At 43.0% G+C, this 20,064-nt stretch overlaps 2 protein-coding genes across 2 annotated transcripts in view; both read right to left on the bottom strand.

Annotated features, from left to right (window-relative positions):
• The window catches only part of LOC147433630 (transcription factor bHLH87-like), a 479-nt gene extending 46 nt beyond the window's left edge, over positions 1-433 (bottom strand). The window contains exon 1 of the mRNA XM_086489764.1: positions 1-433. This exon is cut by the window's left edge and continues 46 nt beyond it. Coding sequence (XP_086345890.1) covers positions 176-433 — 258 coding nt within the window. The 3' untranslated portion in view covers positions 1-175.
• Positions 434-454: 21 nt separating this feature from the next.
• LOC147433629 (uncharacterized) lies at positions 455-979 on the bottom strand. Its single transcript, XM_086489763.1, has one exon. It carries the CDS (start codon positions 953-955, stop codon positions 455-457), a length of 501 nt encoding a protein of 166 aa, XP_086345889.1. The 5' UTR covers positions 956-979.
• Positions 980-20,064: the final 19,085 nt, after the last annotated feature.

Here is a 20,064-nt window from a genome sequence, read left to right as displayed (position 1 = left end):
AGGGCATATAGCATTAAGCATGAGTAAATTAAGACGCTGGTAACTCTAAAATAGGAACTGGGGGTAAAAAGGGTAAAGCAGTTAGCGAGGTCGTTAAGCGTTCGACACGAAACTATGAGATATTGGTCCACTTTGCAAGAGCCGATGGCCTGTCTGTACGGTTTGCTAGCGGCCGTCACATTAAGCGCCGTTGCTGCACATGTTGAAAAATCCTTCTGTTGCCATCTCCAAGAGCATGCGCCTCGGCCTGCAAAAAGGCTACATACAGCGTCGCCTCGTCCAGCAAAGCGGCCGTGTCCATGCTTTCCGCGTCCGGCACCAGCTCGCGCAGCTCCTGTAGCTTCTCACGAATCCTACCCCGCCGCTGGCGCGCCACCACACTCTGTCGTTCAGTCCAGATGGAGCTGTTCTTCGCTCTCGGCTTGGATGCCATCCCTCACCGGCTTCCTTTCTCCTATTTGTTTATAGCCAATTGTGACCTGGATGCTTCATCTTCTTTGATGGGATGTAGCGCCGCCTCGAGAAATAGAATCTCCTTCTGGCTATACATGCAAAGCACCTGCCCCCCGCCCTGCCCAAAGGAGGCTTCCACCACATCTTTCTGCAGCTCTTTCACATATGCTGCGATCATCTGCGCCTCGCCACTCATGCTCACGACCTTTGGATCGCCACTCATGCTCACGTCTTCTGGATTTCCCCTTAGTACGTGCATTTGCAGGAGCGCTTGGAGCTCATCTATGTGGCTGCAAACCTCACTGGCTGAAGCTTCAACTGCTGCAGCATCGCCCTCTTGAGAAACGAATAACGAGCTCAAAGAGTGATGAACGTGGCTTTTTGCGCCAGACTCATCGGCACCTTCATCAGTAGCGTTGAGGACATTTAGATTCTGAGGGGGCCAGGGCGGCTCCATGTTGCTAGAGGCTCCCGGCCGATCCCCTCGCCTCTTGCAGCACATAACTTGTATACGTTCTTAGGTGACGCCCTTCCACTCTACCATGCGCTTTTCATCTATTTGGGGCAGGTGGCTCACAAGCTACAAATCCACGTACATAACAAAAGCGGTTATTGGGACCACGTGGAAGTATCTCCATCTAAAAGTTCAAAAGGCAAAAGCTATTCAAAGCGTAAGCCGATAAGTGGATACAAAGTGTGCAATTTGACCTTGAAGAGATTTAGAGGTTAGTCTCATTGACCCTTGGTGGAACCTCGCTATTTTGTAGCTTGTATAAGATTTTGACAATGTATAGAAGAACTAAGAAGTCCAAAGGATATTGGCACCTGCAAGGAATGAGCAATCCTGAAGTTTCTCAATTTCTTGAGCATTTTCTCTAATAACCAGTTAACATAAATGACCCGCACGTTGCTACGGCCAAGGAAACAATGCTTCTATTCTCATAGGGTTATCTTTTCTTCCAAGTGGAACACTGTCAATACTCTCTTCCTACACGTATAGTCTATCGCATTTATAAAAGTGATGCATGACACGACCTCTTAATAGATGATGCAAAGCATTCTTTGATACCAAGATTGGAAGCTTCTCATAGATATTATTTTTCATGAGATGCTATGCCTTGTTCAACAAACTTAGGAGTGCTCTAATTCTATTGGGGTGTGTGTGTGTGTGTGTGTGTATATATATATATATATTATATGCTTGAAGCAAAGATTTGTCACATAGGTCTTGAGACATCATGATATGTTCCAATTATGTCTATATGTACACATAACGCGCGCACGCGCACACACACACACATGCTTGAAGGAAAGATTTGTCACATGTGTCTTGAGTTTGTCACATTTGTCACAAAGAGGCATCTTTCTATTGTTCCAATACAGTAACTATGACATTCAAAGTTTTCTATGCTCCCCCCATCCCCCCTCCCCCCCCCAAAACCCTCTAGCTGAAGTGACTATCCCAGGTGGACATTTAAAAAAGAGAAGCGAACTCTTTTTTTGAAAAGAAAAATATAGATGGCTATGAATGTTCTGCCTCTCTCTCTCTCTCTCTCTCTCTCTCTCTCTCTCTCTCTCTAGCATCATATAGATCTTTGAGATCTCATTGGATCTTCCTACAACATTTCAAATTCTCCTTTTATCAAGACGTGTGTGTGTGTGTGTGTATGTGTGTGTGAGTGAGAGAGAGAGAGAGAGAGAACATGAAACAAAAATAACTTTACTCTTACCCATGTTCTGAGATATATCTTTTGAGATTGTTCCGATGGCATTAAGAATTTTCTTCTTGTTTATCTCTCTCTCTCTCTCTCTCTCTCTCTCTCTCTCTCTCTCTCTCCTCTCCTCCTCCCCATAGATATTCACTCTTGTTGAAGGCTTGTCTTTTGTAACTTTTAAAGTCACTTTAGATTGTTTCTACATGCGAGCATTTTGTTATGTCTTCCTCTCTCCTCTTGCGTCATTTGTTGCACTTTGAATTTCAACACATTAAATACGATACTTAACAATTGTCCCCCTCCCCCCCCCCCCCCCCACCCCCCCCCCCCCCCCCCCCCCGGCCCCTCTCTCTCTCTCTCTCTCTCTCTCTCTCTCTCTCTCTCTCTCTCTCTCGCTCGTTGATTTTAGATTTAGCACCCTTGCCTGCCAAAAGTTACGGAATTTATAGATTTTTAAGCATGGCCCACATGCTAACTCTTAAAAATAAAAAGAACAAAATATCCAAGAATTGGTAAAAGGTCCATCAATTGGGAAATCTCTCTACCCATTTGGGGTGTTCTCTCTCGTTGATTTTAGATTGGCACCCTTGCCTACCAAAATGTAAGGAATTTATAGATTTTTAAGCATGGCCCACATGCTAACTCTTAAAAATGAAAAGAACAAAATATCAAAGAATTTGTAAAAGGTCCATAAACTGGGAAATCTCTCTACCCATTTGGGATGTTAATGTGACGGTTGGTAAACTTTAGCTATCCTTTAAATACACTAATGCCAAAAAATAATATCTTAAAAATTTGAAAAGTGCATGAGCTCAATGGTAAAATCTTTCTTTCTCTCTCCCCCCTCATAAATGTACATGTGTATGTACACATGCAATGTGATGGTCTCTCTCTCTCTCTCTCTCTCTCTCTCATGGTCAATAATGTGGATAATGATCCTTGCATTTGTATGTCATGCATGTCCTCAAAGCGAGAAAACCTCAAGTCGACGTTAAGCGAGCTTTTTTCTTTTTCTCAAGCTCTTTAAAAAAATATATACTTTCAATTTTTTTTTAAACATATCAATATTGGTCTTGAAAAAAGCTCCTTGAAAAGATAAAACCAAATATATCTTCAAAAATTACATTTTCATTAAACAAAAAAATTCACTGATTTTTTTTTTATATCTTCAAAAAGTAAGTTCGCATTAAGTAACAAAAACTCCACTAAAGTTATCCTCTTTTTGTTATGTGCAATCAAACTTCAATATTTATTTTATGTGGAATAGAAAGCCTCTTAACTTTACATTTGAAAAGACTTGTCACTTCTTACATTCTCAAAAGTCTGTCATTTCTTACAATCTTACCCTTTACTTTTGCATTTTAGATTAGATGTTTTGTAAGGTGCTTTTTGAAATAAACCAGGAGTGACATGTGGACACCCTAGCCTCTCCTTCCTTGAAAATTTTAAGGTGCATTATAAAGAGTACTAGTAAAATGGCGCTGCCTTCGACGACGGCATGGCCCCTCTTAGCCTCAAACCCCTCGCTCTTGATAAATTTCATAAAAGCAGACCAGTAAAGTTCTCTCTCTATCTCTCTCTCACCATAGGTTTAGTGTAATCTTTTCTCTCTAAAAATTTTTCTACTCTCTATTTATCCCTACTTCTCTTTGTCTGTTCATTTCTCTCTCTATCCCTATTCCTCTTTCTTCTCTCTACCTATCTCTCGACTTATTTTCCTCCTCTCTCTCTCTCTCTCTCTCTCTCTCTCTCTCTATTTATCCATTAGTCAATCATTCCGCTAGTCTCTAATGCTTGGTGCTATTAGCTCCAGTCTCCACCAGTTGGTGATCTTTGCTTTGGGTTTCTTGCATTTGCTATTGCAACGGACACTCTTTGGCTACCTATGGTCTAGTGCATGGCTACCCAATTCTCCCTATGCAAGCTGCCATGCCTTCCGTAACCAATGCACATGTTGTCATGCCGTCGACAATCGAACCCTACTCAGTGTATCACTCAAGCACCTCGACAACATCATCCTCAAAGACCCCATGCCGTGCACCCGATGTAGGGGCCCTCAATACTCCAACCATGTCAGTGGCAAGAGCCTATTGACTATTACCTGATGAGCACACTACCATTGGCTCTCTCTCTCTCTCTCTCTCTCTCTCTCTCTCTCTCTCTCTCTCTCTCTCTCTCTCTCTCTCGTTGTAGCTGCGGTTTTGCGGTGCCATATGTTGTTGGGCTTCAAGAAACAATGGCTAGTAGAGAGGGTACTTGGTAGGCAGCAAAGCTAGAAAGTGGTGAGTGTGCAGCTCTAGAAAAAGAAGATTGGAATGGACTGTTGTTAAATTTTGCATCAACAACCAATTGTGTCGATGGGTTTACAGGGGAACCTCTCTCTCTCTCTCTCTCTCTCTCTCTCTCTCTCTCTCTCTCTCTCTCTCTCTCTCTCTCTCTCCTTGAAAGACTGAATAGCAAACAATGGTTTTAATTACAAAAGCAAGAGCATGAGGTTTACGAAAGCTAATATGTGCACTAATTACAAAGTGATATATTTTCTTTACTTAGGTCCGTGTCACAATGGGGCAGGCAAGAGGCGCCCTTGCTTAGGTGGCGAGCTTATATTCGCTGAGAAAAAAGGTGAAGTTGGCCCAAATACCTTGTCAGAGGGGCGGGCAAACACCCTCGGCCAACTTTTGAGGCTCCATGGCCATCTGCAAAAAGGCAAGCGGGAAAGCTGTTGACGGGTGTTGAGCCCTGATCTGCAGCATCGAACGCGGAGGCTTCACCACCTGCCCTACCCTGATTGGCTCTGAAAAATGTCGCCTCTCGTGTCCTGAAGTTGTGTGTGACGGCAACCTCGCTGGACCTCCGAAAACCAATGCGGGGCAGGTGTCCCAATCTGACTAGGGCCTCAAGAAACAATGGCTAGTAGAGAGGGTATTTGGTAGGCAGCAAAGCGAGAAAGCGGTGAGTGTGCAGCTCTAGAAAAAGAAGATTGGAATGGGCTGCTGTTAAATTTTGCATCAACAACCAATTGCGTCGATGGGTTTACACGGGAACCTCTCTCTCTCTCTCTCTCTCTCCCCTTGAAAGGCTGAATAGCAAACAATGGTTTTAATTACAAAAGCAAGAGCATGAGGTTTACGAAAGCTAATATGTGCACCAATTACGAAGTGGTATATTTTCTTTACTTAGACCTATATTTTGACTCATCGACCTTCTCCTTGGCTATGTCACCCCGCCAGACTGCTCTATGTTGAAGAGCCAAGTTCCAACCCTTATTTCCCATTTGTTCTTTTCGTCTCTGCCCTCCCTTGTTGCGCCGACACCTCAGGGAACAACCATCTCTCCGACACAGGCCATTGTGTGGTTTCCCTTGAAAAAACACAAACCAAATGGTGAAGTGTACGTCGGTCGGTCGGTCGGTCTCTCTCTCTCTCTCTCTCTCTCTCTCTCTCTCTCTCTCTCTCCTTGCATGTTGAGGCCGAGGCCGGCGCTGTGCTTGCATCATTTTCCTATTCAAGGTCAAGCTTGCGCTTTGGGACTGAAGACAATGAAGAAGGATGGGGTTCTAGTACTGCGCACGAGTGGTAGCCCCGTTAATGTAATGCAGTGCACCAATAGCCCCAAATGGGATCTAGACTCGCAACCATTTTTCTATTTGAGGTCCATCTTGTACATCACAGAGGAGTTGTAGGTTGGGCTTGTAGGCGTTGAAGGCCTTGTTACAGTACTGCGCACCAGCAACATCAAGTAGCCCACTTGTATTACTGCATGATTGTGCAACAGGAACATTTCGGTTGCAATATTGCGCACCTTCAATAGCAAGAAGCCGCCTGCATTATTGCACACCAGGAATAGCAATAGGAGCCTGCTAGACTCGCAGGGCCTTCAAAGCATAAAGGAAAAGGCACTTAGCGCAAAAGATGGACTCTCTCTCTCTCTCTCTCTCTCTCTCTCTCTCTCTCTCTCTCTCTCTCTCTCTCTCTCTCTCTCTCTATCTCTCTAAAAACCCAGCCGTTTTTTGCCCTAGTAGACAGCAGTCCACTCTTTTGATCATAATTTCTTCATCCGAACTCCGATTTGGGTGATCTATAGTCTCAATCGAAGAGCACGAAGTCCTCTATGCATTGATGTAAAGACATAAATTTTCAGAGTTATGGAAGGCGTTTCTGTAGCAGCATTTCCGAAGTGAACAGGTTCAACAAAATTGATTCTCATCTCCTATTTTACATACAATGTCTTCCGGCACTCGCAAGGGTTCTTCTTCTTCAACAAGGTCCACAACCATTGTGGAAAATGATCCAAAATCTCCTAAGTGTGGAGATAGCAACACAACCACCCAACCAACGACATCGAAAACCATGATCATGGCGTACTTGGTATCATTGCAAGAGATTGTAAACAAACAAGGCGAAGACTTATGAGCACTTGCAAAGGAGAATGGCACACTAAGGGTACTTGTGGTTGAGAATGAGAATCTCAAGAGGACACTTGAGATGCAAACAACACGTTTGATGCAACTTGAAGAGGAAGTCAAGGAATGTAAACGCTCTCTTGTGGACTTGAATGCTTTGAAGGAGCGGATGAGCAAAGTAGAGCATGACCATGTATTGAAAGAGGAGAAATTTGACACTATGAGCCGGGATGTATGCGATATGAAAAATGTATGCACAAACAAGTCTTGGGCTGATGTATGTGGTAGCAATGTGGTTTCTAATTCCTCACTCATGCAAGCTATGGTTCAAACAAACAATGTTGAGAATGTGGATGTGGAGGAGTTGAAGGAACGGGAGCGACGTTCCAAGAACATTGTTATTCGTGGAATTCCCGAAGAGAAGTTAGAGACACCTCCTTCTCTTGCCATTGTTATTGAAGATTTCTTCAAAACCCACTTTGGCATGTCCGGAGTTATGGTCTATGGAGCACATAGAGTGGGGAAGCAAGGAGCTCCTCACTCGGGAGAACGGCCAATTGTATGCACCATGCCGGATGAGACCAAGATTATCCTTGATAATAGTTGGATCTATTTGAGGGATACAAAATGTTTTGTATGTGAAGACTGCACTATTAAGCAACAAAATATGCGTCGCAAGGCATAAGGGATGCGTGACCTATGAGACCGAGTTACAATTGAAAATATGCTTTTGGAATTGTAATGGATACCCATGGAATGCGGGGGTTGGCATTGATGAACTAACAAGCAAAGCCGATGTTGTACTTCTTGTTGAAACTTGGGAGCATGATACACAAATGATTAACGGCTTGGAGGATTACAATGTACATTCATTGATGTGGTCAAAGAATCTCAAGCAACGAAGAGGACAAGGAGGGTTAGCATGTATGGTTAAGAAAGGATTGGAAGATTTTGTATCAATTGTGAAAGATGACAAGTACAAACGTTATGTATGGCTGAAAATTATGACACCAAAAAGAGCACCCATTTTTGTAGCCGGTTGCTACATTCCTCATCATGATTCTCCCTTTTATGCTTGCATGGATAGAGATCAACCATTTTCTGATTTGGAAGAGGACATTTCTTATTTCAAAGGTGAAGGTGATGTTATTGTATTTGGGGATATGAATGCTCGCACAAAAACATTGCAACATGATACTCAACAATTTGATATGCCATACATTTCAAGGGAGTTGGAGGAAGTTCACTTGTATGATCGTACTTCAATGGATGAGAAAGAGCCGGATCACTATGGAAAGTTACTTTTACACATGTGTAATAGCACGGGTATGCTCATTGCCAATGGTGTATCTTTGTGGAGTGGAACCAATGGATTTACATGTAGGAGACATAATGGGGATAGTGTGATTGACTATATGCTACTCTCTGAAGCCATCATGTATCGCATAAAGAGTTTTATGTTTGGTCAATGGACCCCGAAATCCGACCATCGCACCTTATGTATTGACCTTTCATGTGGAGAAGCAACTAAGCATGATAATCTCAGCCAAAGGAAAGCGAAGTTATCACTATGTATGGATTTCAAACGGGCACCAATGTACATTGAAATGGTTGAGCAAAAATTATGGATGACAAAGCTTCAATGTGATGCACCATTGGAAACTAAATGGGAAGCTTTCAAGAAAGCTATTTGTTCTTATGCGGAAGAATGCTTTGCCATAAAGCATCTCCATGGTATCAACAAAGATAGATCACGCAAAAGGTGGTTTGATAAAGAATGTCAAGATACTCGAAAGTCCTTGATAAAGCTTGATGAAACTATGGACAAAGACAACTATCAAAGTCATTTGCATACATACAAGGCATTGATTCAAAAGAAGAGAAGAAGATGGGAAGTAAAGCAACAAGAATTTCAAGTCCAAGAAAAGGCACATGCATGTGGAAGATTTTGGAGAAACTTGAGAGGCAAGCGGGTTGAGAATTTTGGTAACTTGAGTCTAGTGGATATGTACACACATTGTAGGCAATTATATGAGCAAGCAAATACTGAAAAAATGTCATTTTATGGTTCACTCCCATGTATGCTGTCTTTTTTTACTATGGAAGATGTATGCGGTGGGCTTGAAAAGTTGGCCACTCGCAAAGCGGGAGATCTTCAAGGTATCAAGCCGGAGATGATCAAATGGACGGGAGATTTTACCCATGAGTGGATGTGTGATATGTTCAACCTTGCACTTCAACATGGTATGCCTTATGATTGGAGTACTAATTGGGTTAAGCCTTTGCATAAAGGAGGGGATGTAAAGAATGTAAGCAACTACCGGACTATAATGATTGGGTCTCTTATGGCACAGTTGTTTGGGTTCATAATGGAGATGAAATTGAGTGATTGGGCTGAAGAGAATGACAAGCGTGCAAAGGGACAAGTGGGTTTTCGTCGATGCCATAGCACCATTGATCATCTTGTCACTCTTCGTGTTCTCATGGAGGAAAGTTGGTTGAAAGGCAAGAGATTGTATTGTTGTTTTGTGGACTTTAAGAAAGCCTTTGATATGATTCCACGTAACAATTTGTGGAGAAGGATGGAAGAACTCCAAGTTTCAAGTGAGTTTATGCTTGCGGTTTCTCGAATCTATGAGAAGGTGATTTGTCAATTGCGCATGGGAAGAGAAATTTTAGAAATTTTTGTAAGCACTATTGGGGTTAAACAATGATGTCCATTGTCACCAACTCTCTTTGGTCTATGCATCGATCAATTGGAACAAATGGTACTTGACTTTATACAAGAAGAAGGCATTGAAGAGGTCACTATTTGCAATGCGGTAATCATGCTTTTGTTGTATGCGGATGATGTAGTGCTTCTAGCACACACTTTAGAAGATGCACAAAAGCTTATGGTTGTCCTTGAGAACTTTTGCTTGCATAATGGGCTGATTGTAAATGAATCCAAAACAAAGGTTATGCTTGTGAAAACCAACCATAAGGAGAAGCCATGCATTGTGTACAACAACGAGACACTTGAAGTTGTTGAGAGCTTTAAGTACCTTGGCCTTGAGGTTCCATCCAATCACAAGTGGCATGAATGTGCTATGCGTCTTTGGAAGCGGGAAAGAGAGCATATTATGCATTTGAGAACATGTGTAATATGGGAAACATCAAGTGTTGGGTTCTCAAGAAGTATCTTTTTGATGCATTGGTGACACCGGATCTTCTTTATGGAGTTGAAGTGTGGGGCGGGAGCATCTCAAAGTCTACTTGGAAAGAGTTTGTGAATGTCCAAAAGCGTTTTCTTACAAACTTTCTCCAAGTTAAGACACAAACACCATATATGCTCCTACTTCTTGAGTCGGGATCTCTTCCAATTGAGGTTATGGGCATGGAAAGGGTTGTGGAGTACATGATAAAGATGCGTCAAAACCCCTCACATCGACTTCCTACAATTGCATGGGAAGCAAGCAAAAAAGTTCAAAAGACGCATAAAAGCAAGATCTTGAGCACGGGATGGATGCAAGACATAAAGAAGTGGTTTGGGAGATGGGATGCATTACACTTGCTACATGATGTTTTAATTTTAGTCTCAAGTGAATGAAGCTTTTCTACAACGCCAATGTATTACGGCTTGGGAGAAATCCGGTGGGTCACGCTTCATACATTACACCACCTATATTGCCCCCAACTACAAAACCATGTTCTTCGCTGAGAGAGGAAACCGTACTCACACTTACATGCTTGAGCCTATTCCCTTGTCCGCGATACGCACTATCGCAGCAATTCGGCTTAGCTCCCATTTCCTTCGATGCGAGATAGGGCGTTGGGGCAATGGAGAAGAGTCAAATCGATTGTGCACATTATGCTCACTGCAAGTTCGAGAGTCTGAGTACCACACACTACTAGAGTGCTCAGCTTTTGATCACATCCGAACTTGCTTCTCTCACATTTTCGGCCATAACTTAGACCTACACACTTTCCTCTCCCAGCCAAAGTGTGGGCTCTCCATTGCGACTCTCATCACTACAATTTTGGAGCATCGAGAGTCACTCATCAGCCATACACATACTACATCACATGTAACTTTGGTCCCATAGGTCATATTTGACCTCCGAGGACGATAATAAAATCTATCTATCTCTCTCTCTCTCTCTCTCTCTCTCTCTCTCTCTCTCTCTCTCTCTGTCTCTCTCTCTCTCTCTCTCTCTCTCTCTCTCTCTCTCGGGCGGTCATCTGTAGCCAAGGCAGCTTGGGCTCGTTACAGGACCTTGCTGAGGTAAATGTGGCAGGCTACTCATTCATAGAAGTAGAGGTATGTAAGCGTGGGGATTAAATGGTAAGGATAATCTGTGTTATGTGTGGCGATGCCGTAGCAGTGGCAAGCTCCATACGCAAGGAGAGAGAAACAAAGATAGAAAGAGAGGATGAGAGTGGGTCTGGCACGGCGGCACCATTGCCACATTTGCCTCCCTCTACTGGATAGGGACATGCCTCGACCGCCTCTCCTTCTCTCTCTCGTACGTGGGCGTGTGCTGTCAGGAGCTGCAGGCCACACCACGAATGGCGGTTCCGCTGTGGCCGGCTTTTCTCCTCTTCCCCATAGCCTGCTTCCCTAGGACCTGCGCGGCTTTCTCTCTCTCTCTCTCTCTCTCTCTCTCTCTCTCTCTCTCTCTCTCAAGCGACAAGGTGTTTGGGTCCGTTGCCTTCGTGAGCTTCTTGGTGACCCTCACATGGCGGACTCGTGTGAGCCACCAACAAAAAAATGGAAGCGCATGCGCAAAGCAGTGGCAAGCTCGATACACAAGGAGAGAGAAACAGAGATAGAAAGAGAGGATGAAAGCGGGTCTGGCACGGCGGCACCATTGCCACATTTGCCTCCCTCTACTGGACAGTGACCTGCCTCGGCCGCCTCTCCTTCTCTCTCTCTCGTACGTGGGCGTGTGCTGTTGGGAGCTGCAGGCCACACCACCGAATCGCGGTTCCACTGTGGCAGGCTTTTCTCCTCTTCCCCATAGCTTGCTGCCCCAGGACCTGCGCGTCTCTCTCTCTCTCTCTCTCTCTCTCTCTCTCAAGCGACTGGGTGTCTGGGTGAGCTTCTTGGTGAGCCTCACATGGCGGACTCGTGTGAGCCAGCAGCAAAAAAATGGAAGCGCACGCGCAGAGAACATGGCAGCACAAGCTCTGAGAACATGTGCAGAGCAATGGAGGTCGCAGAACAGCTTGCATGCAGAGTCTCTCTCTTTCTCTCTCTCTAGTCTCTCCCGCGTGCGTTCTGAAATAAAGTGGCTGCACCCCCCGGCATGCACTGCGCTGCAGCCTGCCCTAGTATGGTTTCAATACGTCCACGATTAAATGAAAGCATTGGGAATTGGAGGCCTGCCGCCTCTCACAAACTCTCTCGACTTCATTGCAGCTCCAAGTCCCGACGACATCTCTCTCTCTCTCTCTCTCTCTCGCTGTGTCTTACTATTTGCGTAGGGCTCACTGTCGGAATGTGCCGGAGCAAGCACTTGCCGCCATGTGTCAGGGGGGAGGGGCCGGAATTCCCTCCTCCTTTATCTATTAGTATAAATAGATATTATTGTCGTGTGTCATAGTGGTTCAATGTAATGCTAAAACTCCTGATACTAAGTGGGACTCATTCTCACTGTTCAATTGCCTTAGGTGGTGTTAGCGTGAGTCATATCACTAGGCATCATCCAATGTACATTGATCTACTAAGCTAGACAAAGTCGCCCAAAATTTATGGAAAAATAAAACCCCTTAAAAAAGCACTTTCATATATAGGAAAGATGCAAGTTGATCGATTTTCCTTCTTTCAATGTGCTGGATGCAAGGTTTTTCGATTGTCGCTTATCTTGAAAGTAATTAGGACCGCCATTGTCTCCATTTGACCTTAATGCTAAACTCTCATAGCTACACGAATTGTAGTCCTTTGCCATGTCAAAATGAGGGATGTTGCATAAGATTATTAAGTTTTTAGTGCCCTTGCTAAGAAAGATCTTGCTGACATGAGATCTTGAAGAGCCATTGGGAGTCTATTTTATGATCCACTCAAGCCTCCTAACACTTAGATCGATCTCCACGTTTGCTTGAAGAGAAGGATGAGGTTGTCGATGAGACCTTGAGAAAGTGAAGATTTTTTTTTTTAGTGGAAATAAAAACTCAATTTCTCGTGGAGGTCACCTATAATTGACAACATCAAGTTGGCAATCAAGACACTTGAGAACAATTAAGAAGATAGAAACATAGAGAGTAACAGCCAAGAAGTAGAGGTATGGAGATTTTTAACTTTTTCTTGTGCTTCAAAGAGTTAAGGAATAGAGATGGACGAGGGCACTCAAGGCCCATGTCGAGAGGAGGGGGATGTTGCATATATGAAAAGTAAAATGGCACAATGCAAGAAACCATGGATACAATACAAGTGCTTGGACAAGCATATGCGATAGAAGGCCACCTCCAATAAGCAGACATGGGTTCATGACTTCCTGAGTGCACCAATGTCTTTCTATGTGGCACCTTTTCTAGGTCTATCTTTCCACTTGACGAGTACTCAACAATAAACATGATGTCGTGTTTGTGACTCATGAGAATCCATTATTTGTTTAGGTTCATATTGTAAACCAATTTCAGGTTAAATGAAATCAACCAAGACATCTTCATTAACAACAATATTGTCCTTATGTAAGCATTGGTGTTAATGGACTACATGCTTGGCCATTTTAAATGGTCCACAATATCTCAGAGATAACTTAGGTGTGGGTAGTGTTTTCATACTTTTGAAATGTTCTAAATGTTAGTGGTGGGAACTCCCTCTATGCTAACATTCTACTTTTGGACATAAGCTAGATGAAGCCATTTTACATCATATGAGGTAGTTTGTTTGTTCATTTGGGCTACATAACCCTTGTTTGTACATATACGTTACCGACATTTACGCTTGAATTCACATATAAATGGGTCTAGGGTGGTTTCATTAATTAATTTCTTTAGCAGATTTGCCTAGACCTTAATTGTTAAATCCAATGCCTCAGTTGCATCCGATGCACGCGCGAGGTCGCCTGCAAGGGAGCTCCTGCGACCTCTGCTCCTTGCGGCCCGTCTCCCCCTCCTGCACGCGCCCCACTATGTCGTACCGCAGTATCCCCTGCGTCTCTTTCTCCCTCCGCTGCCCTATGCTGCATGTGGCTGCATTCCAACAAACCGCACCTACCTACCAAAAGACACACACGCACACTGTCTACATACTTCTACCCTTCCAGACCCTACATGCTCTGCACGACGACAAAAACACCGCGACCGTCAAACATCTACGCAGAGGGAGAAAATTATCTGCTTTACGAGATCTTGCCCTGCAACACAGAGAGAGAGAGAGAGAGAGAGAGAGAGAGAGAGAGAGAGAGAGAGAGAGAGGAGAAACTTGCAGCTCTCAATGTTCTCCGAGCTGTGCCACTCTGTTGTTTCCCTACTCATCTCCTCATTAGCACTCGCAACATTCGTGCAGACCAGAGAGAGTGAGAGAGACGCGGACGAGCCAGTGAGACCGAGGAAGCACGGAGGTAGGTAGGAAGGGGTCAGCAGCGAGGCACGGACCTGCTGGCAGTCGGGGCGCTCGAGGATGGCCAGGATGAGGGCTCTCTCTCTCTCTCTCTCTCTCTGACACGTCTCATCTCCATCGCTTTTCTCCTCAAAACATTGGGAGCATCTTGCTAGATTCTTGATAATTTGACGTGCTCGCAAAATTAGATTGGCAGCACATACCCCTACTGGCTCAACTTTCGCTCAATTCATTAATTAGTTTGGTAGATTCCCTGGAACCTCTCCCCAAAACATAGGAAAAGAGTTTTGCAAAGCGCCCCCCTCGCCATGGTCGCCTTTGTCATGCTTGCCCCGTCGCCCCCAAAATCTATGCCTGCGATCTCTCTCTCTCTCTCTCTCTCTCTCTCTCTCTCTCTCTCTCTCTCTCTCTATATCGATTTAGTGGTGCTTGCGCGGAAACCACCAGCGAGCTGCTAACCGATGACCACCCTCCACCCTTACATGCGCATTGCAGAGATGCCGCAAAGAAAAAAAGTATATTCGTATCCGGCTTCGGGGGTCCCTAGTTCTGCGACTCCTGCAAGAGAGAGAGAGAGAGAGAGAGAGAGAGAGAGAGAGAGAGAGAGAGAGAGAGAGAGAGAGAGAGAGAGAGAGAGAGAGAGAGAGAGAGAGAGAGACCCATGCAAGCTAACCACATAGAGACGGACGCTTGCTCCCGAGGCCATGGAGACTGTATGCTATTGGCCTGCAGCACGGATAGCCCGTTGCTATAACCCTCCGTGTCGCAGTAGCTCTTTGCCATGCGTTGCAAAACCTCAGGTCCATGTGCACTATCCGGCTTGCAGACAAACGACACTCGTTCTTGAATTTGCGTTGCCATCAACAAACGAATCTCTCTCTCTCTCTCTCTCTCTCTCTCTCTCTCTCTCTCTCTCTCTCTCCACGCGGCATCCTCTCCCAAATTACTGAAAATACCCTTTAAATTTTCCAAAACTCCGAAAACACCCCCGAAGTTGCGAGATTAAATTTCTCCAAAGATAGAAGATTGATTGTCTATCAATACATGGCAAAACTAGAATTTGAGTTTGTTATGCTTGCTTTGGAGACTAATTGCTTACATGCCAACCAAAATAGATACAAGGGTATTTTGGGAATTTTTGAAATTTGAGAGGTATTTTAAGAATTATCACAAATTAGAGGGATATTTTGGTAATTGTCCTTTTTTTTCTTCTAAAACTACCTAAGCATGTTCTGAAATTCTCTCTAATGAAGAGGCCAGCTGGAAAGCAAAAAGAGACTTTCCCTTCGGCTTTCCCTTTTTCAATTAGATGAACCTGAGCATCTCCTCTGATGTCCACCCCGTTTGCATAGGAGCGGAAGAGAGAGAGAGAGAATTTGGGTTTTCACACTATTTTTCTCTATTTTAAGACATACTTTCTCCTTTTCCCCTTGCACTCTATTAGTATTTTTGAAAACGAAAACGACATGATATTAAGCCGAGACACATTTTCCTTGAACATTGCTGCGCTCGAAAAAATTTACCGCTTTTCCTTTGAAGATAGAGAAAAACTCTCTCTTTTTCCTCTCTATATCTCATGCACGTTCCCTGCCCATGTGAACCCCTGCTCTCCTTTCCCTTCCTCTCCTTTTTGGTCTGCCCAAAGGGCAAAGGCTATAGAGATCACTTCTTTTTTTGCTGACTAAAATAGGAAAAAGGTTGAGTTGTATTTTTAAGCATTTTTTGACATGTCAAAAATGTTGATTGGTTGAAATAAGATAGTGGGTACTCATTGAAATGAATTGTGTGAATCTAATGATGATTGGCATGTCTTGAGTTTTGAAATATGAAATGAACTTTCATATATCAAGGAAAAGATTTTGGGCTGCCTAATGCCTTTGGAAGCATGAAACGTTGATGTTTCCCCAATTTTGAAGCAGGTCTAATTAGAGGGTATCTCGTGAGATGCCCTCTTGGGTGAAGGATAAAAAAGAAAGGGAAAGGTTAATTGCGGGACAGTTGGAGGAGAGACACAGAGAGAGAGAGAGAGAGAGAGAGAGAGAGAGAGACAGATTTTTTGATGTCAACGTGTGTGTGTGTCTGTGAGAGAGAGAGAGAGACAGAGATTGAAGGAACATAGTATGCCTGATTTCTCTTGCGCCGTTTGTCTTTGGACTGCACGCGAGGAAGTCGGGGGGGGAGAGAGAGAGAGAGAAAGAGACAGTGTGTGCGTGCTGCAGGTCTAACACGTGCAAGGTTGCAAGCTTGGTGAATGCTGGGGCGCACAGCAGCAAGCGATGGGGATGAGCGAGCAACAAGCTCGTCGGATGAGCCTAGGGAAGACCATTGCGTGCAACAGAGGCGGCAGGGCCTGGGGGGCTGCAGGTGATGAGGACGACATATAGGGGTCGGCGGATGAGCCTGTGGAAGGGAATTGCGTGCAGCAGAGGCAATAGGGCCTGGGGAGCAGCAAATGATGAGGACGAGGTGAGAATGTAGGCGGAACGAAAGGCGTACGAGCTGTTGTGCAGGACCTGCTCGGCGAGCCATGGCGAAGCACAAGAGGACACAGAGGGAAGAGAGAGGAGAGAGAGGGGCCATTTTTAGCACGACACAGAGAAAAGAGAGAGGAGAGAGAGGGGGGGATCTAGTGAGATTCCCCTTAATGCGCGCATTAGAAGGTAAAACTTTGAATTAAAGAAAGTGAAAATGTTACATAGATCCACAAGTAGAGGGGGAGTCAACCGGAGACGCTAGAGTCTTAGGACTTAGAACTTTAATTAAAGTTTGTGGGATTTACAACTTAGGGATCTACAATTTTAAATTTGTAAAAAGGGCTCTAGAGCTTAAAAATGTAGAGTTTTTAAAGTGGGGTGTAAAGCATAGGGATCTGATTCTATGTGCACGTTTATGTTTTTTTTTTCAAAAGCTTAGAGATAAAGTGATTTTAAAGTGGGATCTACCCTCAGATCAAGGCTTAAAATTGACACCTACTTTTTTTGTCAAGAGCTATTTTGCTTATAAAAAAAATCTCAAAATTGCCTGTCATTTTTTGTATTTATATCTTTAAGTTAACGTTATATATGGCCAATTATATAAGTTGATTGCATTACACAAAGCATATGAAAGGGGGCTTGAAAAATTGGATGTCAATTTTTTTTTTTATCATGCTTGGCATGCCTTGTGATTTTATCACTTGTTTCACTAAGTTTACCTTCCATCCAAACTTTTACAGAAGCATCTTCTGTGATTCCTATATAAAGTAATGAAGAAAACGTTTTGGGGACTTACTAGCACTACTAGTTTCAAAAGTAAATAAATTTGATACTTGCAAAGATTGCCTAGGAATCTTTTGCAACTCCCATCACTCACCCTGTCCTTGTAGCACTTCACTCCTCTCCACTTGCCTCACACAGTCTCAATCTCCACCCCCTCCATCGTCAAACATAGCATCAATCTATGAGAGAGAGAGAGAGAGAGAGAGAGAGAGAGAGAGAGGGATTACTTGATAGGTTCTCTCAAAATATTCTTTAAAATTTTCCCTCCTCATAGCTAGAATCCTCGTAGGTACAACATATTGGAAGTAATTGTACCCAAAGTTGCTTCCACACGCTTTTCTCAGGGAGTCCATGACCTGATAATTTGTAACTCTAGCATGTGACTTCAAAAGGAAGATTTTTAAAAACTGCAAAGTTTCATGGAAGTTCTTTTTTGAAGGGATTATTAAATAGGATTTTGGAGAGAAATTTATAGCTTTAGGAATGAAATGAGGTCATTAAGTCTCTGTCCGCCTCTTAGAGTTCTCAAAAGATATGCATGATTCAATAGAGGTCGGTCGAATATCTAATGGCATTAGAGAGAGAAGGAACAAACTTATCTTGATTGTTAGTTTTCACAATGTTGGCCATGGTATCAAAGTGGTCAAATCATATGAGAAGGCAACATCGTTCGGAAAAATGTGTCTCAGCTCAATATCGTGCCGTTTTCAATTAAATGCCGGGGAAAAGGAGAACCCAAGGCCTTAGCAAACATAATCTCAGGACTGTCCGACCCCAAGCCAATCTCATGTACACACACTTCACTAAAGCTCAAGAACACTGCAGTCAACCGCTTGAGGCAGATCTGATGACTCTCGGTAGGTGGTAGGGCCAATAAAGCTGTAAGCATGATATCGACACTGTCCCACCGACTCAACCCCTTGCTACAAGACCAACACGGACAACAAAATATTTTGGCTCCCATCGACTACAACGCCCTTAGACCATTGCCGAAACTCTCACACCCTTAGACCATCGCCGAAATCCTCTAGCATACTAGCGGACCCCACTTTAGCTTTAGCAATTAGGTCTCCCCAATCTCACAAAATAAAAGTTCATTCAAAACATATTAAGTGCGCCATAAGTGAAGGGAGAGTTTAGGAAATGAAAAGAGAGATGAAAGTGGAAAGTCAAAAGACATTTCATGTCCATATAAAAGAGCTAGTGGAGTCCACATCATATACATTTGTGTTTTTTTTTTTTTCTCTCTTTAGCATTTTGTTTAGCATCATTGCACTACTTATGTAGTGATATTTTTGTTTTTAGCATTTTGTTTAGCATCATTGCACTACTTATGTAGTGATATTTTTGTTTTGAAGACATTAGGTAAACCTTTTAGTATGAAATTAAAAGGTATTCCTAAGTTTAAAATTAAAAGGCAGGCTTCGAAAAAATTAAAAGGTATTCTTAAGTTTGAAAGTTACTTTGAAATTAAAAGGTACTAGTGTGTGATCCGCGCGTTGCTGCGATTAATTAGAAGCAAGGCTTAACTTTGTGAACTCTTCTCTCATGCTTGAAAAAACATAGCTTTAATGTAATTTCACTTACAAATATGTATGTATATTATATGTAACACACACACACATCATATATATATATATATGTGTATGTGTGTGTCACTACAAGAGGTTATGTGCACTTGTGACGCATTTAGCGACAGAAATACATTGGGTTTTTTTACTCCTTGGCGTCGCTAAGACCGTCGCTATAATCATCACTATAATTGTCGCTATATACGTCGTTATGTAGCGACGTCTATAGCGATGATTGCAGTCCTTCTATAGTGACGCTTATAGCGACGTTGCAGAACCTTATATAGATACACTTATAGCAACCATATTGAATGTTTCCAGAATAAAATATACCTAAATGAATCCAAGATAAACATAGATTCATCTTTGAAAAAAAGTGCAAGGTATAGACCCAAAGTAGTCACCCACAAGACAATATAATCATTAACTCCATCATGCATGAATTGTTTGCAGAATAAAGATACAAAACTGACAAACGTAATTGGACGAAAGTAAATCAATGACAATTATACACATCATAGGAAAAATCACTTGGTCATCAAGCTTTGCAAATGTAATAGTTACAACATAATTATCGTTATTGAGAAAATACATGGTTTTCCAATAGTTACGAAAAGACGTATACACGTCATCTCATTCTACATGGTATGACAAAATAAAACTAATGCTATCTGGCTACGGATAGACTGATGTCGTCTAATCAGACGTCTCATCACGTCCAAGCAGCGTATCTGTCGGATTCTGCAGAAAAAAACAATAAGACTTTCTGTAAGTATAAACATATAATTACAAAACAATCTATTTTCTTAGTTTATCATTAAAATACAACAAATATAAAAGACTAAAGTGAAATACCAATCATGCCGCTGCGAGAACTAAGAATGTCCATCAGGGCATTTAAGCTCTTTCTACCTGCGTACTTACGCTCGTACGGTGTGGAGTCACGTCCTATCTCATCGGCCATTGTTCAAAACATACAAAGAATCCATTATGTTAGAATTTAAAAGTACAAATAAACATAACTACCAAATCTAAGGAGCAATGCAAAAATACTTACAAAACCGGCCTCAAATGATGTCCACCCATCACTCCCCAAGTGGCGCGAGCTCGCTGTCTCTAC

This window comes from Adiantum capillus-veneris, chromosome 19 (genome assembly GCF_014529385.1).
Source record: "Adiantum capillus-veneris isolate H3 chromosome 19, ASM1452938v2, whole genome shotgun sequence".
In the NCBI taxonomy this organism is placed as follows: domain Eukaryota; kingdom Viridiplantae; phylum Streptophyta; class Polypodiopsida; order Polypodiales; family Pteridaceae; genus Adiantum; species Adiantum capillus-veneris.
The sequence above is the reverse complement of the archived record's forward strand: the minus strand, read 5'-3'. Positions and strand labels throughout refer to the sequence as shown.